At 45.1% G+C, this 25,382-nt stretch overlaps 1 protein-coding gene across 4 annotated transcripts in view; it reads left to right on the top strand.

Annotated features, from left to right (window-relative positions):
- The window catches only part of lrrc45 (leucine rich repeat containing 45), a 129,779-nt gene that overhangs the window by 41,304 nt on the left and 63,093 nt on the right, over positions 1-25,382 (top strand). For 3 of the 4 annotated variants that reach the window (XM_072483425.1, XM_072483428.1, XM_072483426.1), the window contains 5 exons: positions 3,972-4,030; positions 6,699-6,776; positions 12,718-12,853; positions 14,153-14,230; positions 16,624-16,735. In XM_072483425.1, coding sequence (XP_072339526.1) covers positions 3,972-4,030; positions 6,699-6,776; positions 12,718-12,853; positions 14,153-14,230; positions 16,624-16,735 — 463 coding nt within the window. The remainder of the gene's footprint in view (positions 1-3,971; positions 4,031-6,698; positions 6,777-12,717; positions 12,854-14,152; positions 14,231-16,623; positions 16,736-25,382) is intronic. The other variant, XM_072483427.1, reaches the window with a different exon arrangement.

Raw genomic sequence — 25,382 nt, 5'->3', positions numbered from 1 at the left:
CCTCTATGTTTTCTCTTCTGAGTCCAAAACTAGGGGGTACTGTTTTAAAATTAGGGGTCACCCTTCTAGGACGGAGAAGAGGAGACATTGCTTCTCTGAGGGATGTGCAACTTAGGAACTCTGCTTCAGAAGGTGGTGGAAGCGGAATCACTGAATATCTTCAAGGCAGATGTAGATAGCTTCTCAAGTACCCGGCTTTGAACCTGAAGGTAATGTTTATAAACATCTAGGAGTTAAGTGCTTTCACTCCCTCTTTTTCTCAGCAGAAAGCACTTAACTGCTTTTGATGTTTTCATGAGCTATCAATCATACTTAGATGTTTATAAACATTGCAGTTAGTTTCACCATTTTGAGCGGGTGGCCTGATAGACGGATTTGCCTCGGAATCACTTGCGAACTCCACCATGCATAAATGTGCATGGCAAGGGACAGTGAATCACCTCTAGGCGCCGCTCCCAGTGTGAGCACAAACCAGAGGCGATTCAGCTCCGGTGGGAAAACATAGTCTCCAAATCGGAGAATCCTGCCCGATTTCGTACTACAGCACTGATGCCTTCCTTTATTAGCAAAGTTACACCACCTCCTTTTCCATCTATCCTTCCAAAATACCGAGTAACAGTGGATATTCAGCTCCCAAACCTGGTCTCCTTGTAACCATGTCTTAGTAATCGCCACCAAATCATACACTTTGTCTCTATTTGCGCTATTAACTCACTGATTCCAAATGCTTCATGTATTCAGACACAAAGCCTTTAAGTTTGTTCTATTATCAGTTTCCCTATTCTTGTATGATTCCTTGGTGCAATATGGCGTTCACACGTTCTGTCCCTTTTATTTTTTTTGTGTCATCTGCCTCATCACTTACCTGCACTCCTACCTTCTCCTTTAACTTTGATATTCCAATTTTCCATATACCCCCCCACACACACACACACACACACACACACACACACACACACTATTTAGTTTAAAGGAAGTCTTAACAGTGCACTTGCAAAACCCTTGTGTATGTAGAACAAATCAGTATTGTTTTACAAAAGGGAAATCCCGTTTGACAAATTTGTTAGTGTTTCGAAGCTGTAACTGGTAGGGTGGATAAAGGAAAACTTGTAAATGTACTATATTGATGAAAAGAGACACATGTTGTCAAATCATTTTGCCTTGTACTCAGCAGGGGTGGAAAGACTTTTTCTCCTGTGGATTAAATTATTGTCATTGTTTTAAATTTGGCATTCTTTTGTTTTCAGCATGGATAGAGGATAGGTTAACAGACAAGAAGCAGAGATTAGAGATAAATGAGTCACTTTCAAATTTGCAGGCAGCAGTAGGGCACTGCTGCCTCATGGCACCGAGGACCCGGGTTCGATCCCAGCCCTGGGTCACTGTCCATGTGGAGTTTGCAAGTTCTCTCCGTGTGTGCATGGGTCTCACCCCCACAACGCAAAGATGTGAAGGGTAGGTGGATTGGCCACACTAAATTAACCCATAATTGGAAAAAAGATAATTGGGTACTCTAAACTTATTGTTTTTAGAAGTTTGCAGGCAGTAACTAGTGGAGTGCCACAAGGATCAGTGCTGGGACTTCTAGATTATGACTTTGATAAAGAGATAGAGACTACTGTATCTAAGTTTGCAGTCCATACAAAGCTGTGGAAATACAAGCTGTGAGGAGGACACTAGCCGCAAAGAGATATAGACAGGGTAAGTGAGTGAGTAACAAGGTAGCAATTGGATTATAACGTGGGGAAATGTGAGGTTATTCACTTTGATCGTTGTTATGACCGGTGAGGACATGTGAGGGAGGACTCGACCTTTTTTTCCCCATGCCTCAATTGATCATAACGGGGTGTTTCGTGATTTATAAGGATGAAGGTATTAATTCAGTGTCTGTACTTAACAATTCACATACTAATTGCAAACAATTCACATACTAATTGCAAATAACTGAGTCTGACAGGCTTTCTTGAATTTAAACATAATGGGGTTAGTTTATATTGTGCTGGAAATCCACCCAGGTGAAATAATAAAGATGTTTAAAAGGATAAACACATCCCAACCTTTGCAATAGTCACACACTCACAAGCATGCAAAATTGCTAGTTGTACAGGAAAAGAGGTTACTTTTTGGCCAAATTAAGATAAAAGGTAAAAGAAAAAGTTCACTATTTGAGTCCTTTGTTGTTGTTCGTGGTTGAGGCAGATTTTTTTCCACAGTGACCTTGAAATTCCAGTGGAATTGAGGCCAATGAGATAATTTCTACAGACCGTCTCTTTTCAACTAATACATCTTTTTCAAAAGTCAATGTTATTGTACATGAGGTTCTGATCTTGAACAGAAAAGAGAGAGAGAGATGATGCTGCTTCATTAGACTTATCTGGACTGCCCCCAAAGCAACCAGGGTATTGTAATAAAAGATATTTCAAAATGGTTATTCTGGTCACTTGACCTCTCTCCACATAACGATTTCAGATGGTAATTGATTAGCTCAAGTCTGGACAGACTTTGGCTATTGTTATGGCTAGGTGATTAATTTCTTTAATTCCCCTGTCATCACTTCTGACTGAACCATTCTTCCCTGTGATGAACTAGGGAAAAAAACATATCAATACCTATATAGCCATTGTCCCAGCAGACTTTCTGCCTCTGCCTGAAGAGTTGCTTTATAGAAATGCAAATGGTGGGAGCCAGTTACGGGATCCCAGTTCACCTTTGAAGTTATTCACATCAGCAGATGTGAAATTTCAAAGGAGGTTTGCCTTGGCGTGTCCTAATTGAGATCCACATTCGATCAGAAGCTGACCAACTTTTACATGACCTATGGCAGCGCTATTAAGTCAGCGTCTTTGCTTGTTTTAAAAGTCCTTTGAAAGAAGTTCAATATATATTTTACCAGCCAATTGAAATTTGAGATTAATATTACACATGCACACGTCACATCATCATGACAATCGTAAGAAGGAAAAAACAGAATATATTTTAAAAGGCGTAAAACTTGCAAATATTAATGTTCAATGAGACTTGGTGTAATCGCACAAGGAACACAGTTAGAATGCAAGTACAGCAGGCAACTAGGAAAACAAATAGCATGTTAGCCTTTATTACAAGAGGACTGGAGTCTAAGGGATAAAGTCTTGCTACAGTTGTACAGGACTTTGGTGAGACCACAACCAGAATACTGTTGTGCAATTTTGATCTCAATGTTTAAGGAAAGATGTATTTGCATTGGACGCAGTACACCATTAAATGGGTCCATGGGGTGAGAAGATTGTCCTATGATGATGAACAATTGGGTCTGTGAATAGATGATGAATTGGGTATATGAATAAAGTGTGACCTCATTGAAACATTCAAGATTATCAAGGGACTTAACAGGGTAGAGACTGAGAGGCTGTTTCCCTTGCCTGGGGAATCTAGAATAAGGGGGCACAGTTTCAGGTTAAAGGGCCGATCATTTTACGGTCAAGATGAGGAGAAATTGTTTCACTCAAATGGCTGTGAATCTTTGGAATTCTCTACCTCAGAAAGTTATGGATGTGCCATCATTGAATATATTGAAGGCTGATATAGACAGATTTTTGGTGTCTCAGAGAATTGAGGCCGACCGAAGTAGAAAAATGAGCCGTTTCCCTGCCCTTTCAACTGTCCAGATAATGCATGCATAAGTTATTTTTTAAATCTACTGATTTTACATGCTAATTTTAATTATAAACAATTTTGTGTTTACAAGGGCTATAGTTTGTATAGATTTGGACCATTATTGTGCTCTTCCATATACCCAGCCTTTTAAGTGACTGTTTTAATTGTAATCTCTCCAGGTGGCCACTGAGGAAAATGCCCACACTTTGCTTTACACCGATTAACCCTTCATGTACTAATAGTATTGTTGCATTAATATCATTGTTTGATCAGAAAAGGCAATCACATTATTTAATTTCCAAACTTTTAAAGCTGCAATTCTAACTCCTTTGTAGTTCCTGAATATGATGGGTGTAATTGACCAACAAAAGGAGGAATTGGCACGAAGCGGCAGGTCAGTGAAATATTTCTTTTCTCTAATTAGAGATTCTCTACAGTGCAGAAGGAGGCCATTCCATCAAGTCTGCACCAACTGTCCGAAAGAGCAGCCTTACTCCCATGCCCCATCCCTGTAGTCATGGTGCTGCCCTCAGGGTGAAGTTGTTTCAGCACGAGATGTTACTTTTTAAATGTTATTCAAATTAGGCTTTTCTTCCTGTATCTTTTACTCTGGACCTTGTTCAGATCAAGAAGAAAACTCTTTATAATCTCTTCATTCTGTGCAGAAGAAAGGGAAAAAATGTAAACCAGAAAGGGAAGATGTCTTGTACTTATAAATGGTCAAAGAATTCTGACTTAAGAACTGGGGTGGAGGAGGCGAAGGGGCAGCATTTACATGAGTGTAATTCTGTACTCTGAGTAAAAGAATGGTTACAGCACAGAAAGAGGGAGGCCCTTCGTGTGTCAGCTCTCTGAAAGAGAAACTCAGCTAGACCCAGCTTCTTAAGCTTATTACTTTTTTCCTTTCAGGTACTTATCCAATTCTCTTACAATTAATCTTCCTCCACCTCATGCAGTGCATTTGTAGATCCTAACCACTCACTGTGTAAAAAGTTTTTTTTTCCTTGTGTAATTGCAAATAAAGGAAAGAAGACCCAGTAGTATGCATTGCATAAAAGCAAATTACTGTGGATGCTGGAATCTGAAATGAAAGAGAAAATGCTGGAAAATCTCAGCAGGTCTGGCAGCATCTGTAGGGAGAGAAAAGTGCTAATGTTTCGAGTCCAATGACTCTTTGTCAAAGCTAACAGTCAGAGAATGTGGGGAATATTTATGCTGTGGAGTGAGAATGAAACATGAGTCATAGCCACAGAAACCCAGGGAAATGGGGTGCTAATAACCACAGAAACCAAGGGAAAACAGTGCTAATGGTAGTCCCCAGAGAGAACAAAAGGTGTGAGAGGCCAAACAGCAGAGAAACTAACATCAGAGGCTAAATTGTGACAGATGGGGGAGGGGAAGGGGAAAGCGAAGGGGTAAGGAAAGGTAGATAAGATTGAGGGGGGGGGGGGGTTAAATATATATTAAGAAAGAAAGAAATGGTAAGAGACAGTTGAAATGAAATGGGATGAAAACAAATGGGTCTAGGTGGGGTCGAGCTAATCATCTGAAGTTGTTGAATTCAATGTTGAGACCGGAAGGCTGTAGCGTGCCTAACCGGAAGATGAGATGCTGTTACAACGTTTGCTCTCTCCGGTATATAGGGGACCACATTGGGAGCAGCGAATGCAATAGACCAGATTGGAAAAGGTACAAGTGAAACGCTGCTTAACCTGGAATGAGTGTTTTGGGCCTGGGATGATAAGCATGGAAGAGGTAAAGGGGCAGGTGTTACACCTTCTGTGATTGCATGGGAAGGTGCTAAGGGTGATGGGAGAAGTACTGGGTATGGTGGAGGAGTGGACTAGATTATCTCAGAGGGAACGGTCTCTGCGGAATGCTGAAAGAGGGAGTGAAAGGAAGATGTGTTTGGTGGTGGCATCACGCTGAAGTAGGCGAAAATGGTGGAGGATTATGCTTTGCAAAGGTGGCTGGTGGGATGAAATGTGAGGACGAGGGGGACTCTATCCTTGTTCTGGGAGGGAGGGGAGGGGCGAGGGTAGTGGCGCGGGAGATAGACCGCACACTGTTGAGGGCCCTGTTAACAACTGTAGGTGGGAAATCACGGTTGAGGAAGAAGAAACACATTTTTGAAGCACCATTTTGGAAAGTGGCATTATTGGAACCAACGCGAAGGAGGCGAAGGAGTTGAGAGAAAGGGATGGAGTCCTTACAGGGTGTAGGGTGCAAAGAGCTGCAGTCCAGATAGCTGGGGAGTCAGAGGGCTTGTAGTGGATATTAGTAGATAATTTATTGCCGGAAATGGAGACAGAAAGATCAAGGAAGGGAAGGGAAGTGTCTTGAGATAGACCAGGTGAAAGTAATGGAGGGGTGGAAACTGGAAGTGAAGTTGATGAATTTTTCCAGGTCCAGACGAGAGCATGAAGCGGCACCAAAATAGTCATCAATGTATCGGTAAAGGAGTTGTGGGAGGGGACCCGGGTAGGCCTGGAACAAGGAATGTTCCGCATACCCATAAAAACACAAGCGTAGCTCGGACCCATGCGGACACCCATTGCTACACCTTTGATTTGGAGAAAATGGGAAGAGTTAAAGAAGAAGTTGTTGAGAGATAGAACAAGTTCAGCCAGGCGGAGGAGAGTGGTGGTGGATGGGAATTGTCCGGGCCTCTTTTCAAGAAAGAAGCAAAGAGCTCTCAGGCCATCCTGGTGTGGGATGGAGGTGTAAAGAGATTGCACATTCATGGTGAATAGAATGCGTGGACACTCAGATCTGTTAATTTTTTAAAAAATCATTGGAGTAAAAGGTGAGGAAGCTGATATCCAATGCAGGAACATTAAAACCTGATCTAATATAAGACAAGGCCACACTTTTCATGGATATTCATGATACTTGGAAGAAAATCACTGAGATTATGGAATGTCAATCCAGTCTTAATTCATATATTTTGTTAAATTTACTGAATGATTTGGCCATCCTGAAAGTGAAACCACTACCTGATGATGATGATAATTGTTAGCGATTTTTAATTATTTAATGTATTTTAATAAATTCCTCTTTAGGACTGTTGCAGTGCAAGTTGGACAGTTACAGGAAGCACTGACTGAAAAGAGTTCTATCATCAATTCTTTGCGAGCAAAGTAAGAAGTGTTTCTTTTTTGACCCCAGATGGTCTACTGTTTGAAAGCAGGGTTATACTCCAGTCCACACATTTTTGAGAGGAATATTTTCCAAGATTTGCTTCAAGCGGATCAATGTGAAATGTGTTTGGATATTTTCAATCCTGCTGATATTGAGCAAAAGTACTCAAACTTCTGTTGTCATTCATTGCTCATATTATGTTCACTTCTACACGTAGATTAGGTGACTACAGAACATTTCCGTTCTGTCTGAAAGTGTAACCTTGGGAACACTGCAGCTTGTTGATTTAATTTTCTGTCCCAATTGCCCAGCCTTTTTTAACAACAAACAGTGAACCTCCTGTTCGATTTTGAAGTTCAGAACTTCTGTATTCCTGATTTGCTTTACTTCTGAAGTGAGAAGTCAATTATAACACTCATGATTCTTTATTAGCGATTCAGCGAGATTAATTACATTCTCCAGTAAATCAGCCAAAAAACATTATTTTGCCAGCGTGATTTCACAGATTTTATCATTTGAAACCCATTTTTTGAATGCAATGTTTTGTTTTTTCCCTCCAAATATAATTAGCTTGTGTTTGTACTGTAATACTGGATTAAACTTGAGAAAAAATAGGGGCCTTCTGACTGTCGGACATCATTCTTTTCATGCACTACTTTTCATTCCATATATTATTATATTTTGCATTACCTGTACTTAATTTTTATGCTTATGTCTCACTTGGTAGATACATTTTTTGAACATTTAAAAAAAAAAAAAAATTTCCCCCTTATTTACTTTTCTGCTATAACCCCAGTAAACGCCCCGGGAGCAGGACCATATGATTTCTCATGACCTCCCCAGAATATGAACTTCCCCTTTAAGGCAAGCAGGTCTTCCCCATTAAGGGGGAGGAGTTTCCACTTTACAAGGAGAGCCTCAGCTGTATAAAAACCCCAGCCTAGCTGCAAGTCGGGGAAGGAGATCCTTTGGGAGTGGAGGAGTATTGTAACTGCATTGGAATAAATCTTGTTCTCTAATTTCTACCATCGTCTATGCATTCTGCTTATCGCAGATTCAACACTGGCGATGAGGATTCAGTGGAGCTGCGGTCAAAACAGTTGCTACGTGCCCAACCAGCCTCGTCTAGGCTTCGGCAGGCCCCACTGCTAACCGCCGAAACGCCACTCATTCTGAACGCTGGAAACGTTTAACGCGGATACAGACGATTGGGGGTATTTTGTGGAACGCATGGACTATTTCTTTCGCACAAATGGGATTACCAGCAATGTAAGAAAAACTGTTATATATTACTGATGGCATATGGAAAGCCCACCTACAGTGTGATAAAAAGCCTGACTCACCCGCACGTACAAGCTTCCCGACCATTTGCCGCCCTGGTGGGGGAACATTTCGACCCAAAACCACTGCTCATCGTACACCATTTCTGGTTCCACATGGCTGCTCAATCCCAAGCCGAGTCAGCGAGTGACTTCCTGGCCCACCTCCGAAAGCTGGCAGAGATTGCGAATTCAAAGTCGATACTGAGTTGGACCGGATGGAGAATTTGCTCATATGCCCGGCACAGTTCTCTGACCGAGCGGCGCCGGGAGCCCAGTCATGAAACCGGATGGTATGGTGCGCTTGTGTGGCGACTATAAAATGACGGTCAACTGTGTGTCTTGACTGGACAGTTAACCCAGTTCCTCAGATTGAGGATCTTTATGCGGAGGGCACGTATTTACGAAACTCAACATGAGTCACTCTTACCTCCAATTGGTCCCCCGAGTCCAGACACTTCGTAACCATGAACACACACACGGAGTAATATGAATACACCCGCCTGCTCTTTGGGATTTCCTCTGCGTGCGCGATATTCCAGCAAGTAATGGAGAATGTTCTGCAAGGCCTACCCCCGGTGGCAGTCTATCTGAACGACGTTCTGATGACAAGCTTCACCGACCAGGGGCACCTACAAAACCCGGCCGAGGTGCTAGGCTGTTTTGAGGATGCCGGCGTCTGCCTCCGGCTGGAAAAATGTGTATTCAATGCCACTGAAGTAATGTACCTCGACTATTGCGTAGACCACCATGGCTTGCACCTGGTGCAAGAGAAGGTACAAGCAATTCGGCAGGCTCCTGTACCAGGTGGCCCGATAGAACTCCGTTCATTCCTGGGCACAGTAAACTACTGTGGCAAGTTCCTCCCAAACCTAACCACCACTTTAGCCCCCTTCCACCATCTGTTGAAGAAGGGGCAACACTGGGAGTGGGGCTGAGAACAGCAAGCGGATTTCGTCGAGGTGAAACAACAACTCTCCTGATCACGACTGATAACCCCCTTCGACCCATCCCAGCCAATCCTGTTGACTTGTAACTCTTCTCCGTATGGTGTTGGGGTTGTGCTAGCCCACAAAATGAACGTCCCTTTGCCTCAAGGACGTTGGCCGACACAGAGAAGCGATCTGCCCAGATCAAGAAGGAAGGTTTGGCTGCCATGTTCGGGGTCAAGAAATTCAATCAATATGTTTACAGGTATCGCTTCACCATTCTCATGGACCACAAGTCCATCCTAGGGCTCTTCAAGGAAGATCGAGCGATTTTTCTCCCCCACCCATTGCTCCCGCCTATCCAGCGATGAGCATTGCTGAGCGCAGCGAATGAGCATGTGTTGGAACACTGCTCCCACACCAAGATTCCCCAAGCTGACGCATTCAGCTTTCTACCCCTGCCAACCAAGCCACCTACACCACCGGCAGCCCTCCATTTTATGAACTCGCTATCAGCATCCCACATCCGCAAGTGGATCTGGACTGACCCTCCGCTATCCCATGTCCGCCACATGGTGCAGTACAGGAATCGGCACAGGGCAGGACCTAAAGGCCTACGGCACAAAGGTGCAGGAGCTTAGCATAGAGGACGGCGTGCTCCTTTTGGGGAACCCGGGTGGTGGCCCCCGAATGTGGACACGGCCCGCTCCTGACGGAACTGAACAATGGACATTCTGGCGTGTCCAAAATGAAAATGTTAGCTCAAAGCCAAATTTGGTGGCCCGGCATCAATGCACACATCGTGCGAGTGGCGCAGTGCTGCATCAGGTGTCATGCATACTAGAAGTTGCTCCCTGCAGCCAAGCTCCACCCGTGGGAATAGCCCGGTTGTCTGTGGTCTTGCCTCCATATAGACTTTGCGAGCCCCTTTTCATGGGCCCATGTTCCTCATCCTCATCGATGCCCACTCCAAGTGGATGGAGGTCCTCAAGATACTGACAACAACGGCCCGGACCACCATAGAAAAACTCCGGCACATTTTCAACATGCACGGCATACCCAAGGTGCTGGTATCAGACAATGGTAAGCTGTTTAAGAGTGCAAAACTTGCAGCATTCGTGTCTGCCAATGGGATCCATCCCGCGAGGACCGCCCCATACGACCCAGCTTCAAATGGGTTGGCTGAGCGGGCAATGCAAACCTGTAAGCTCGGCGTGAAAAAACAAACATCGGGTTCCTGGGAGACCCGCTTAGCAAGATTCTTATTCTGTTACCGAACAACCCCATGTGTCACGACGGGCATCGTGCCAGCCAAGATGTTGATGGGTCACCACCTCCACACCCGTTTGAGACTCGTCCTTCAGGATATTGGCGGAACGGTCCGCAGCGCTCAGGACCGAACCAAGGCAGACTCGGATCGCCACAGGCTACTGTGCAAGTTGACGTGGTACACATCCGAAACTTCAGCGCGGGGCCGCTTGGATCCCAGGCGTCATGTTGGCAAAAACAGGTCCTGTTTCTTACCAAATACGGACACAGATCAGCGAGTCTAATCGCGATGTGGACCAGCTCTGAAGCCACGTGCTGGATACTCCTGCTGTACCGACCATTGATCCAGACGTCCCAACTCCGCCATGTTCACCGCTGCCTTGGTCACCCCTGTTAGTACCAACCTCCCCCCTCCAGCGGCGCCGATCGTTGAGGATTCAGTGGTAATCTTTGAAGACATCAAGAAGGCGGATGAAGTGACGCCTAGCTCCGACACTGAAACTGAGATGGACATTCTGCCGGTGCCGCACGTGCCGCCTCTCAAGGCCACACCACCGTCCAGACGGTCATCAAGTAAACGGCACTCCCCTGTCCGACATACACCTCCTGACACCCCAAGATCTGCGCCTGAACGCCATCCACAGGCAAAACAGTCTAAAGGCCCGGCGCACTTACCCAAAAGACATAGGAGCAGAATTAGGCCACTCGGCCCATCGAGTTTGCTCCGCCATTCAATCATGGTTGATATTTCCTCATCCCCATAACTCCTGATCCCCTTATTAATCAAGAACCTATCTATCTCTGTCTTAAAGACACTCAGTGATTTGGCCTCCACAGCCTTCTGCGGCAAAGAGTTCCACAGATTCACCTCCCTCTAGCTGAAGAAATTCCTCCTCATCTCTGTTTTAAAGGATCGTCCCTTTAGTCTGAGATTGTGTCCTCTGGTTTGTTTTTCCTACACGTGGAAACATCCTCTCCATGTCCACTTTATCCAGGCCTTGCAGTATCCTGTAAGTTTCAATAAGATCCCCCCTCATCCTTCTAAACTCCAATGAGCACAGACCCAGAGTCCTCAACCGTTCCTCATACGACAAGCTCTTCATTCCAGGGATCATTCTTGTGAACCTCCTCTGGACCCTTTCCAAGGCCAGCACGTCCTTCCTTAGATATGGGGTCCAAAACTGCTCACAATACTCCAAATGAGGTCTGTTTAGAGCCTTATACAACCTCAGAAGTACATCCCTGGTCTTGTATTCTAGCCCTCTTGACATGAAGGCTAACATTGCATTTGCCGCCTTAACTGCCGACTGAACCTGCACGTAACCTTGAGAATCGTGAACAAGGACACCCAAGTCCCTTTGTGTTTCTGATTTCCTGAGCATTTCGCCATTTAGAAAATAGTCTATGCCTAAATTCCTCTTTCCAAAGTGCATAACCTCACACTTTTCCTCATTGCATTTCATTTGCCACTTCATTGCCCACTCTCCTAGCTTGTCCAGATCCTTCTGTAGCCCCCTTGCTTCCTCAATAGTACCTGTCCCTCTACAGATCTTTGTATCATCTGCAAACTTAGCAACAGTGTCTTCAGTTCCTTCTTCCAGGTCATCAATATATATTGTGAAAAGTTGTGGTCCCAGCACAGACCCCTGAGGCACACCACTAGTCACGGCTGCCATCTTGAAAAATACACTTTTATCCCCACTCTCTGCCTTCTGCCAGTCAGCCAATCCTCATGGATGTGGACGTTGTTCCGGACTTTGGGGGAGGTGGGGGGAGTGAGGAGAAGGAGTCTTATAACCCCAGTGGAGATCCCAGGATCAGGAGGGGGCTGGTTCAGCTCAGTGGGCTAGACAGCTGGTTTGTGATGCAGAACAAGGCGCAGGTTCAATTGCCATACCAGCTGAATTCCCATTTACAAGGAGAGCCCCAGCTGTATAAAAACCCTGGCCTAGCTGCAGGGCGGGGAAGGAAATCCTTAGAGGAGTGGAGGAGTATTGTAACTGCATTGGAATAAATCTTGTTCTCTAATTTCTATCATCGTCTATGCGTTCTGCTTATTGCGGATTCAACATTTTCACTAAATAATTCCCATTTGTGTCCTGTGTCTTAAAGTGTTCCTGCAGTTCTCTGTGTATTTGAAGTTGTAATCTTGTTTACTTTGTATAATTTTATATTTGAGGGCCTCTTTTTCCCTCCACCCCATTCACTTAAACACTTTTCTGATTGTAAAGCATAAATCTTTTCTCACAGCTTATTTCTTTATACTTAGCATCAGTTTTATTGCTGTTTTCTGTATCCTCTTTACTTATGACAATATGATCACGACTGAGCACAGCGTCCTAAGTGTCATCCACATTATTTGTTCAGAGTGTTCTTCCTAAAAATATTTTCCTCACTAGACTTCCCATTGTATTCTGTTCTAGAGTGCAAATGACAGAGGCTGCTTTGACATTATCAGAACAAAAGTCAAATGACCTGAAAGAGTTCCTAGAAAAGACAAGAATGGAAAAATTTGAGTTGAAAGAGAGGCTCTGCAAGGAGCTTAAGAATGACCAAGAGGTAATAATTGTGCCTTTTGAACTTCTAGAAAAAACTTTCACTGATGTGAAACTGGATGTGTCGAACTCTATGTAATTAGCCAACAGGTGATCCGTATAGGGCAAAATGATCAATTAGCTTCATTGCCATGTAACAACTTTAAACAATGCTATCTAAGTTTTTATACAATGTGACTTCTGGGCTAGAAGGTGTGAATGTTCAGATAAGCCAAATGGCCATTTACCGTATTATTATCTACTAATTCTCAAAATGAGTTGGATATAGACATTGTGAGTTTGTTAGTAACTCTTTAATTCAAAAGAACGCAGCAAAGCAATACAAAGCAATCAGTGATACGCTAAAAAACATCCAAAATACACCAAAAACAAAACCACCAGCTTTCAAGCCAGCAACCTCCTGCCCCAACAGCAACCCCACATCGGTGGAAAGGCACCCAAAAGAACAGCACAACCACCGGAAAAGGACACACTGATGCGGGGCACGGTGAGAGAGAGAAAACACCCCTCCCCTCCCAAGATATATCATTGAAAAGGAAATGGGGAAAGAGCAGACAAGTTGAACTAATTGGATAGTACTTTCAAAGCGCCAACACAGACATTAGTCCTTCTATGCTCTGATTCTAGTGTTGCAGAGACCTAATAACACTGACTTGCACCTTCAGTTGCTTGAGACTATAGTTGTTTCATCTGCTTTACAAAATGCAGTGAAAGGTTGTCTTGCTAGCACATATACCAATCAAATACTTGTATTTCAAATTGATCATGAATGCTTCAAGCTTGCAGAAACATGGCCCATTTGAACAGTACACCAGATTTGTTTACTGCCATTTATTGAATGTTTTCATGTCAGGGTGCCCATTAATTGGCATACTGCATTTCATATTTGATAAATGGGTATGTCAGAATTGTGGGTAGAATGCAGATTTCAAGATTTCTCGTTGGTAGAAATGACAGTATCGCCCCAAAGGTTGTGGTGCAGCATTTATACCTAGTTCCTGCTGCTGCTACAGCTGCCAGTATTTTCAACTTGCACTGAAAATGGGCAGCCATAGAATCTGACTTTTATGCATAAGACTACTTTTAATTTACCAATCAACGTCCAAGGCCATTTTTCATTCTCAATGGATGGAGCATGTACCATGCACATTGCCGATTTGTCACCAGGCATTGACCAGTCTAACCAATGCTTCTTAAAGGGATCATTCCCGATCACTCAAAATGCAGTAGAACTGATCAATTTTTCTTTATTGCTTTTTATCAAAAATATCTATATTCTGATGCAATTTGTTTTCCCCACCAGGAAGCATGTAATCGAGAGGCAAAATTGACCCGAGAGTTAAATACAGCAAATGGAAAAAACATGGAGCTCAAAAACAAGGTAGTTATAATATCTACATCAATTAAACTGTGTCTTCAAACAATGGAAATGAATTAAGTCTTCATGGTGGATGTTTTACGGAATGTGTTCTCTTCGGCTAAGGTTGTTCTTAAGGCAAATTAAAATACCTTGTTTTCATAACTAAGACATTCTAGCAACTGTTACTGCAAAACGTTTGCAGAATATTCAAAACTGCAATCACTCCTCTTCCTAAAGTAATTCTTTGCACTAAAAGATTTGGGGTTTTGAAAGTTAGTAATTCTTTGTTATGGTAGGCTTGTGATCCACTCAAACTTGCACTGCAATATTCAAAAGGGAAAATAGGAATTCTGGGATGTGTCTAAAAATGTTCCAAGGAATTGACAAAAATATTTTGAGCTAGATATTGATTTGCCATCTGCAGTAATCTTTCCTAAGTTAGATTTAGTGGATGTAGGCAAAGGGGACAAAACAATATTGTAGCAGAGCAGGAAAATGATTAGGACTTCAGTGGATACATGAAAACATTCATTTAGAACAAATGACCAGTTTCCCTGTTGTGAAATTGCATGGTTTGTGTTCTAAGTTTTCCAAGTGTCTTTTAAGTATTTGGTATATATCTGAACGAGGTTGCCAGTGAAAAATTACTATCTCTTTCAAATTTTAATGTTAACTGGGTTTTGTCTTTTTGGCGGGCAACCACGATTTACTCCACAGTTTTGTTCTCTATACTGAGGTGGCACTGTAGCACAGTGGTTAGCACTGCTGCTTCACGGCGCCAGTGATCTGGGTTTGATTCTCGGCTTGGGTCACTGTCTGTGTGGAGTCTGCCCGTTCTCCCTGTGTCTGCGTGGGTTTCCTCTGGGTGCTCCGGTTTCCTCCCACAAGCCCCAAAAGATGTGCTGTTAGGTGATTTGGACATTCTGAATTCTCCGTGTACCTGAACAAGCGTGTTGTGTGGCGACTAGGGGATTTTCACTAACTTTATTGCAGTGTTAATGTAAGCCTACTTGTGACACCAATAAAGATTATTATTATTATTTAGGCAATTTGTATTTCTGGAATTACTTGAAATCCAAATTTATTGGATTAATTTTGAAACTTCAGAGATATGCAGATTGTGCCCATGAATCAGTTACTTATCTCCAATCTACAACATCATTTGCATTTTTCCCTCCATTATCACCACATGCACTCCATGTTGCCAGAGACAAAGAGCCCATAGTTTACCCTTTCTCTTCTCTGTTCTCTATGGGCTGGATTCTCCAATCGAGACTGTTCTTCCGTCGAAGCTGAATTGTTTCTGTTTTGCGCTGGCACTGGGTGTGTCCCTTGACCGCAAGGGATTCTGTTGCAAGTCACGCTCTCACGTCGCCATTTTGAGCGGGCGGCCAGATAGCAAGGTCCAGCGGCTGGCACCCTCTCCCCACTGTAATGCAAACCCTGATATCCCCTTGCATTGTGGGGGAGAGGGAACACTTCGATGGGCCTTGGGGGCACCTACCTTAAGTACATAACCCCTTGGCCCAAAACGAGGTCCACCGCAGCAGGGACACACTGGCAAATACTTGTACACGCCTGAATGAATCCCTGCCCAGGGGAATGGAGAATCTGAGGTGTGGAGAATCCGGTGCCCAGCCCCTTAATAGGATACAAATGCATCATTTTGACCTCTGTTTGCATCCTCAGGCTGGGGCGGGACCCAAACCGCGATGCCGCTGCCAGCGGAGAACCAGAGCATCGGAAAGGGCACCAATCCCATTTTTACCCTGTCGCTGGATTCTCCGCTGCATTGGGAACTCCACCTCAGGCAGTGGAGAATCCAGCCCTATTATTACAATGACGGAATCCTAGATTAAACAAATGATTCTTTTAAAGATGAACAACAAATTATTTTTTGAAGATAACATCTGTTTTATAGATAGACATTGAAGCTTGAAATGTACAGTAGATAATTGCTGAAAACCAAAGGAGTTATTTAATACCAGTTTTCAGCTGGTATTGTGCAAGAATTGATAAAAGTTGCATCTCATGTTCACACACAGTTCTGTGCACAAGTTAGTGATCTGTTTCTCATGGTGATTTAGCTTCATGAAATTGGGACCTCCGTTAACTTTTTTCAAATTGACATTTCCTAACAAATGTTTGTTGTGCTTTCACAGTGGAGATTTAAACCTTTCTAAAGGCAACTGCATTGTATAGAATGATTTTTGGCATTGCACAAGGCACAAGACACCAGTAAAATTCCATCACTTCTGCTTCAGTAACCTAATTTAAACTCGTCAGAATTCATTATTTTAAGCCATTTAGCTGTGCAATGTTGTCGCCATTACAATGATGTCTTCACCACAATGATGTCTTCACCCATTCCTTGAATCAATAGTAAATGATTATTTTGTATTCTTCTCAAACAGGTGGATGAATTAGACCGAAGATGTAATGTCCAACGTGATCAGATTTGCCAGCTGAAACAAGAATTGGCTAATGTGACTGCTGAGATGAAGCAGAAAATTCTACAAACAGAGGGTAATCTGATTTATGAGATAAATAGTTCTTGCCAACTGGGGCCATTCTCCTGATCTAAATTCAGTCCAAAGGTATCTCTGAAGCCGTTTTGCACTGAAAGCAGTGACTAACTTTGCTATTTGTTGCCTACATTTGGAGTGATCTACTGTACTCTGTCTTTGCTGCGTTGTGGAACTATGGAGCGCTCGTAAACCTGCCTTCAAATCTGCGCATTGTTTCTTTAGCTGTTCTATCTGCTGTTCCGTCTCGTCCCGTACCAAAATTGCGTGCTGTGTATCTTGGTAGACCTTATCGTACTGGATCTGAAAGCTGCTAAGGTGAACTATACAAGATTGGTGTGCCCGTTTGACATCAGCCATCTCTTTATCTTTAGCTGACAACTGTTCCCGGAGTTGGTCATTAATTTTCTCACATTCACTAAAGTTTCCCTCATTCTTCTCCTCTTTCTCAACTAGCTGTCTGCGGAGCGTCCTCACGACCTCCCCTGTGCCTTGCAATTGTGCCAAACAGGACACGATTGCCATCGGCTTACGAACTTTCACTGCATTCTTCTTACGTACCTCGGTTAGGTTGTCCCATCAGGTTTGTCCTATGCTTCCTGGACCTGACTCTTCATTTGAACAAAACTCGGACCAATGGAGCCATCCTTTCCCCTTCAAATACTTTTCTCAATTCCTCTTCCCATATTGGGCACTGCTCTGCTCTGCTGGTCGCTGCAACCTCTGGTTCCTGCGGGTTCATTAGGCGTTCCATTGCCTTTGCTGCCGTTGCTTCTATTATCTCTTTTCCTACTGTTAATTTGGGACAGGGGGATAAGGCGGTGATTCGAACAGCAGGTGTGGCCTGGGCTATTTTCCGGTTCACAATACTCCCGATAGTTTTACGCAACAAAATCTAACGAGTTTACCGTATATCCCTGTTAGTACTCATGCAAGTTAATACACACTTCCGAATCTTGGAGATTTCATTGATACGGGCCTTACACTTGTGGTTTCTTTCACTTTTCTCAATAGGGTTTCTAATGCAAAGTTTGTGGGTTCTCTCTGAGTAACAAAATCACTTCTAGGTTGAGTCCCGTCAGATGTCGCCAATAATGTTGCTCTTTTTAACTGGATACTGATGTGACAGTTATTAATGATGATATTGTTTTTCAGAGTCGCCAGGTATCAAATGATACCACCACAAGGTTTTACCGGATATCGATCAAAGACCAAACAACCAGTTAGTTAGTTCGAGTTCAATGATAGTTTATTTACACACAAGAATTACTTCGATATGCAACATAAAACACTACAAGCTAAATTACACCTAACACTACAACAACCTGTACCTAACTTTAGGCACCCAGCTTTATGCAGAGGAACAAGGCCTTTATTTGGATCTTGCGTGGCTGGGTCTGGAGAAGTGACTTTGTTTCTGCTGGGCTCATCCGTCTGGTAGCGATCATTGGTCTTGAACTTGTCTTCTGGTCGTGATGCTACACTTGGTTTTAGGCATAGGTCGGGGCCAAGAGAGACCGAGCGCCGGGGCCAAGAGAAACTGAACACATGGCAGTGTTTCTCTTTATCCTTCTGGGAGTTCGCGCTCTTTTGCGCGGTCCTTAGCTTTGGACCCAATAATTCGGCAGGCTTTTATTACTGCCTTCGATTTTGGCCAATAAAGGGGCGTGTGCCTTGATGGCGGGGCATGTCCTGAGTGGTCATTGACCTTGGCTTTTTGGGCTCCCTTAGCAAAGGGAGCGGCGCCGATTAGTCTTTTTCTGTATCTGTTACTTGACTACAGGTCTTTTGTTCTGGGGAAATGGGCCATTAGAATGCAAAGTAGCTGGGGGTTTCGATAGCGTCTAGTTATCTGAGTTGCCAATATACATAAGCTCTGAGCGTCTGAGTCCTGGGTTGACCATATTTCTCATGGTCCTTTGCAGGTGGCTATATTTCCCGGGATCCTTTGTAAGTGGCCATCCCAGATGGCTACATCCCGTCCTTTTGATCCTGAATGCGAAGCGTGGTGGATCACACTGTTGAACCTCATCCGTCCTTGGTGTGCCGGTTACCCTTGGTCAAGGACAGGTTCTTCACTACTCTGTCCTATGTTTTTGGAGCATTTACCTAATTTTATCAACACATCATAAATTCATAAACTCTTAGGGGTCATTATAAGACATTTAATCATTGCACATTTAACTTATTTACACAAGGGAACCTCTAACTATCATTACCTAAGCTACTCTCATGCTGCTGGCAAATATCAAAAAGGAACTTGTGTACAATACAAAAATTTTAAAGAAATAAACAGCAGCATCACATCTCTACTTAATCTATTACAGTAAGAAGTTTTACAACACCAGGTTAAAGTCCTACAGGTTTGTTTCGATGTCACTAGCTTTCGGAGCGCTGCTCCTTCCTCAGGTGAATGAAGAGGTATGTTCCAGAATCATAAATATAGACAGATTCAAAGATGCCAGACAATGCTTGGAATGCGAGCATTAGCAGGTGATTAAATCTTTACAGATCCAGAGATGGGGTAACCCCAGGTTAAAGAGGTGTGAATTGTGTCAAGCCAGGACAGTTGGTAGGATTTCGCAGGCCAGATGGTGGGGGATGAATGTAATGCGACATGAATCCCAGGTCCCGGTTGAGGCCGCACTCGTGTGCGGAACTTGGCTATAAGCTTCTGCTCGGCGATTCTGCGTTGCCGCGTGTCCTGAAGGCCGCCTTGGAGAACGCTTACCCGGAGATCAAAGGCTGAATGCCCTTGACTGCTGAAGTGTTCCCCGACTGGAAGGGAACATTCCTGCCTGGTGATTGTCGCACGATGTCCGTTCATTCGTTGTCGCAGCGCCTGCATGGTCTCGCCAATGTACCACGCTTCGGGACATCCTTTCCTGCAGCGTATGAGGTAGACAACGTTGGCCGAGTCGCACGAGTATGTACCGCGTACCTGGTGGGTGGTGTTCTCACGTGTAATGGTGGTATCCGTGTCTATGATCTGGCACGTCTTGCAGAGATTGCCATGGCAGCGTTGTGTGGTGTCGTGGTCACTGTTCTGAAGGCTGAGTAGTTTGCTGCAAACAATGGTTTGTTTGAGGTTGCGCGGTTGTTTGAAGGCAAGTAGTGGGGGTGTGGGGGTGACGTTGGCAAGATGTTCATCTTCATCGATGACGTGTTGAAGGCTGTGAAGAAGATGTCGTAGTTTCTCCGCTCCGGGAAAGTACTGGACGACGAAGGGTATTCTGTCGGTTGTGTCCCATGTTTGTCTTCTGAGGAGGTCGGTGCGGTTTTTGCTGTGGCACGTTGGAACTGTTGATCGATGAGTCGAGCGCCATATCCCGTTCGTACGAGGGCATCTTTCAACGTCTGTAGATGTCTGTTACGCTCCTCCTCGTCTGAGCAGATCCTGTGTATACGGACAGCTTGTCCATAGGGGATAGCTTCTTTAATGTGTTTAGGGTGGAAGCTGGAGAAGTGGAGCACGTGAGGTTATCCGTGGGTTTGCGGTAACGCAATGTGCTGAGGTGACCGTCCTTGATGCAGATGAGTGTGTCCAAGAATGCAACTGATTTTGGAGAGTAGTCCATGGTGAGTCTGATGGTTGGATGGAACTTATTGATGTCATCGTGTAGTCGTTTCAGTGATTCTTCGCCATGGATCCAAAGGAAAAAAATGTCATCGATGTATCTGGTGTATAACGTCGGTTGAAGGTCCTGTGCGGTGAGTAGGTCTTGTTCAAACTTGTGCATGAAGATGTTGGCGTATTGGGGTGCGAATTTGGTCCCCATGGCTGTTCCGTGTGTCTGGATGAAGAACTTGTTGTCGAAGGTGAAGACGTTGTGATCCAGAATGAAGCGGATGAGTTGCAGAATTGCGTCTGGAGATTGGCAGTTGTCGGTGTTGAGTACTGAGGCTGTTGCAGCAATGCCGTCGTCATGGGGGATGCTGGAGTGCCGAGACGTCCATTGTGACGAGGAATGTTCCTAGTTCAACTGGTCCATGGGTGCTGAGTTTCTGTAGGAAATCCGTCGTGTCGCGACAGAAGCTGGGCATACCTTGTACGATGGGTTTCAAGGTGCCCTCGATGTAGCCAGAGAGGTTCTCACACAGGGTCCCATTGCCTGAAACGATAGGACGGCCTGGTGTGTTGGCCTTGTGTATTTTCGGTAGGCAGTAGAGATCTATAATGCGGGGAGTACGTGGGATGAGAGCACGTAGGGTGCTCTGAAGATCTGGATCCAAGGTCTTGATCAAGTTGCCGTATGTGTTCCTTGGTCGGATCTGCAGGTAACTGTCTGTAGTGTTCTTGGTTCTTCAGTTGTCGGTATACTTCTTTGCAGTAGTCCGTTCTGTTCAGTATGACAGTGGCCCCTCCTTTGTCTGCTGGTTTGATGACGTGCTGCGGTTGGTCTTGAGAGCGTGGATGGCATTGCGTTGTGCTTGGGTGACCTGGGATTCATGTCGCATTACATTCATCCCCCACCATCTGGCCTGCGAAATCCTACCAACTGTCCTGGCTTGACACAATTCACACCTCTTTAACCTGGGGTTACCCTATCTCTAGATTTAATCACCTGCTAATGCTCACATTCCAAGCATTGTCTGGCATCTTTGAATCTGTCTATATATATGTTTCTGGAACATACCTGTTGGACTTTAACCTGGCGTTGTAAAACGTCTTACTGTGCTCACCCCAGTCCAACGCCGGCATCTCCACATCATAATCTATTACAGTCATAGAAGAAGTACAATCTTTTTATTTTGTCAGTGAAAAAGGTTTAAAAGGTTTGTGGGGTTTGTTGGATTCCAAGGAAAGGGGCTCAGAGTTTGTATATCGGGGAGCGGGAGGCTCTCCTTTGCCATTTGCGGAGTCTAAGTGTCTGAACGACACTGCAGAGTATTTTGATTACCAAAAGGGCTTCTACTGTTTATGAAACTTTACAATGTTTTCCATGTGGGGGTATCCGTGTTTATTTTCATGTGAGGTGTGGTGTCCGGGCTAGGGTTCTCCTATTGTATGGTCATGTCCGGGGCCGGTGTGGTGTGGGCTACAAAGGCTGTCAACGCGCGCAGTTGTAGGAGTCCAGCGATGATCACAATGGACGTCATCAGATCACAATGGACGTCATCAGTCCTGTGTTCATCTTATCTTTTTGTTCTTCGTATATTCCTGAGGGTGCAAGCATAATATCTGTTATTATCGTTGGTTAACATCTCGTTTTGTGTGTCTATCTCTCTTCAATTTCAATTACTCATTATAATCGTCACTACGTGTGACTCCCTCATTTTCTTTTTGAAATAACCATTTTAGAGACAAGACATCTAAAAAAAAAAATTCTGTTTAAGTGCAAGGAATCCTGCATCTTGTGGTCGATGCGGTGAGTGGGCGGACATTTTCTCCACCCAGGGTCCAGAGGTATTTCACGAATAGCAGCAAATGTGTAACAACCAAGTGTGTCAAACATGTAAATAGCAGTTGGGGTAGCGACCAAAGAGTCACGGAAGGTAAAGAGTTGAGTGTACAGGCTGTGGCAAAAGGCATTCTTTAAACCACACTAAAGAGCAGATAAGGGGAAACAAAGGCCTGCCAAGGACAGTAAGGAATGTAAAGAACCATTCCAGATTACTTGAAGTGATCGAAGCATGGGGTGCATGTGGGCCGCGGCAGGGCAAGAATGGGTGGGATTCCCCGGGTAGGCCGGTGATCAGTGCCGTTGCTCCACTACCCGAGCTTGGCTGCCTGGATGCATTGGGGGTCCACAGGCAGGGCGGGGATTAGTGCCGTTACTCCCTACCTGGGTGACCGAATGAGCTGAAAACATTTGTAACATTTGGGATCCAACAGTTTGTTCCTTTAACGGTCATTGGACAGTAAATGGCGTCAGAAGAGTAACATGACTATCAAGAAATTTTGTAACTGGCCGACATTAATTAAAACCATGTAGCAATAAGAAAGAAAGAAAGCGGGCAGGTTCCATCAGGAAATAGGACACCGTAATTCACATGCGGTTCCTTTTTCTCATCATCTGGACACCTCAGGGTTCCGTATCAAAAATCGTCGCGAAAGGGTTACCGTAACGGAAGTCAGATTCTGAGTCATCACCATCCCCCGGTTGCCAAACTCATGTCTGTCGTTTCTGTGCCGTGGGTCATCGTGGGATCCGAATCGTCATTCCTTACTAATCGACGAGAGTTGGCGCGGTGCCAATGGGGGGTTCGTTTGTCATGAGGGGTGGTAGCTGCAAAGGGCAAATTTCCATTGTCGGGCGGTGGCTCTGGCTGTGGCAGTGAAAGGGGGTACAGGGGGCCAGACATGTCCTGGCCGTGGTTCCAGGGGCTGTCACTGTCGTCCGAATCAAGCTCAAGGTGGAAAGGCGTACCTGTGGGCAGAGACAAGGTCGGGTCTGTGGGCGTGGACGTGCTGTCCTGGCTTGGGGGGGGGGGGCTGGTCTAAGTTGTCGATGGGCGGGGCAGAATCATCTGCCATTGCTAGGGAGACATGGTGGGAGTGGCTACATTGGGTTCCATAAACTTTAAGCTGGTTGATATGGAACCAACCTGTTTTTCCATTGAGGTACATTATTTTGTACACAGAGGGGCTCACTTTATCCAAAATGGAGTAGGGCACTGCAAATCTAGGGGTGAGGAACGAACTGGGATTATACAGGGAAACCATCACTTGCTGACTGACTGTATACTCTACTGAGTGGACTGTTTTATCAAAGCAGGCCTTACCCTGCTTTTTCCCAGCGCCTAGTCGGACAGCTGCAGCGAGCTGGGCTGCTTTAATATTTTCCGTGAGTTGTTGGACTGCTTTTTCGTGGGTGAGGGCGGTGACTGTGGGGCTGGCCAAATCAAGTCCTAATAAATATTCAGTTCCTCTCCTGGATCGTCCGGTCATGAGTGTGTGTGGGGGCGGGGGGGGGGGGGGTGAATCCTGTGGAACTGGAAACGGTGTTCCAAATAACCATGTGGGCAAATGGGAGAACTGTGTCCCATGTGGTGTTATGCTGTTGCACCATTTTTCTAATAGACACTTTCAGGGTCCAATTCATACATTCCACAATACCGCTGGATTGGGGGTGATAAGCAATGCGGAATTTTTGTTTTGCATTACTCTGCCGGTGAAATGGGAACCTTGGTCTGATTCAATGCTGCGGGGGAGTCCCCAGCATGTAAATATCTGCTGTGTTAAGATCTTGGCTGTTGCCTTAGCCGTGTTTGTCCTGGAGGGAAATGCTTCTACCCATTTTGTGAAGGTGTTGATTACTACCAACACATTTAAAACCATTTCTCATTTCTGCAGGGGGGGGGGGGGGGGACCAATGTAATCGAGCAGTAAATTCATCCATGGGCCATTAACAGGTTGTGTGTCTTAATTGTCCTTTCCTGGAGTACCTTTCAGGATTATTCTGTGCGCAGATTAAACAATTCTCAACATAATGCGTGACGTCTGGTTTTAAATCGGGCCGCCAGCACAAAGGTCTTAAGTGGGCAATGGTGGTTTCTATCCCACAGTCCGTCATGAAACTGGCAAATTATACTCCGCAATTGTGATACCAGACCACACACCACACTACATGGACATGAGGCTGGAAACGGGCAGGGCCCAACGCCCCACATGGAGGTTGGACGTTGCCCTACTAGCTGACAAGGCCTTCAACAAAAAGATATCGCGGGCCATAGCAGAATACACGGAGAGCAATCAGAACGGGGAGGTCTCACTCTCCACGTTCTGGGAAGCACTAAAGGCTGTACTAAGAGGGGAAATCATCGCTTTCAAAGCGCGAAGAGATGGGGAGGAAAGGGCGGCTAGGCAGCAGCTGGTTGACTCCATACTGGAGGTCGACCGTAAATACTCCGAGGCCCCAACCGTAGAGCTCCTGGCGGAGAGGAAAGAGTCACAAAGGAACTTTGACCTGCTCTCCACCAGGAAAGCAGTGCTTCAACTCCGCCAGGCACGTGGGACCCTATACGAACACGGAGACAAAGCCAGCCTCCTGCTGGCACACCAGCTGAGAAAGCAGGCAGCCACCAGAGAAATTGCACAAATCAGGGATACCAGAGGCGCATTACAAGAAGAGCCAGAAAAGATCAACAAGGCATTCGGGGCCTTTTACCAAGGGCTGTACACCTCAGAGCCCCCAATGGGGGAGTCCGGGATGAAACGGTTCCTTGATGGACTGGACATACCAGTCGTGGGGGAGGGCTGAAAACGGGGCCTGGAAGCACCACTAGCACTAGGTTGGATCATGGACAGCATAAGTTCCATGCAGGCGGGGAAGGCACCGGGACCGGACGGATTCCCGGCAGACTTCTACAAAAAATTCACGACAGCACTGGCCCCGCACCTGCGGGAGATGTTCACAGACTCGCTGGCCAAGGGCACCCACGCTAGCACAGGCCTCAATTTCGCTGATACCTAAGAAAGATAAAGACCAAACGGAATGTGGGTCATACAGGCCCATCTCACTGCTGAACGCAGATGCCAAAATACTGGCCAAGATTCTAGCCAAAAGGCTAGAAGACTGCGTGCCAGAGGTGGTCACAGAAGACCAAACGGGCTTTGTCAAAGGTAGACAGCTTACCTCCAACATCAGGCCCCTGCTGAACGTGATAATGACCCCCTCCGGGGAGAGAACACCAAAGGTGATCGT

The sequence above is a fragment of the Scyliorhinus torazame genome, chromosome 18 (assembly GCF_047496885.1).
Source record: "Scyliorhinus torazame isolate Kashiwa2021f chromosome 18, sScyTor2.1, whole genome shotgun sequence".
Classification (NCBI taxonomy): Eukaryota; Metazoa; Chordata; class Chondrichthyes; order Carcharhiniformes; family Scyliorhinidae; genus Scyliorhinus; species Scyliorhinus torazame.
The sequence above is the reverse complement of the archived record's forward strand: the minus strand, read 5'-3'. Positions and strand labels throughout refer to the sequence as shown.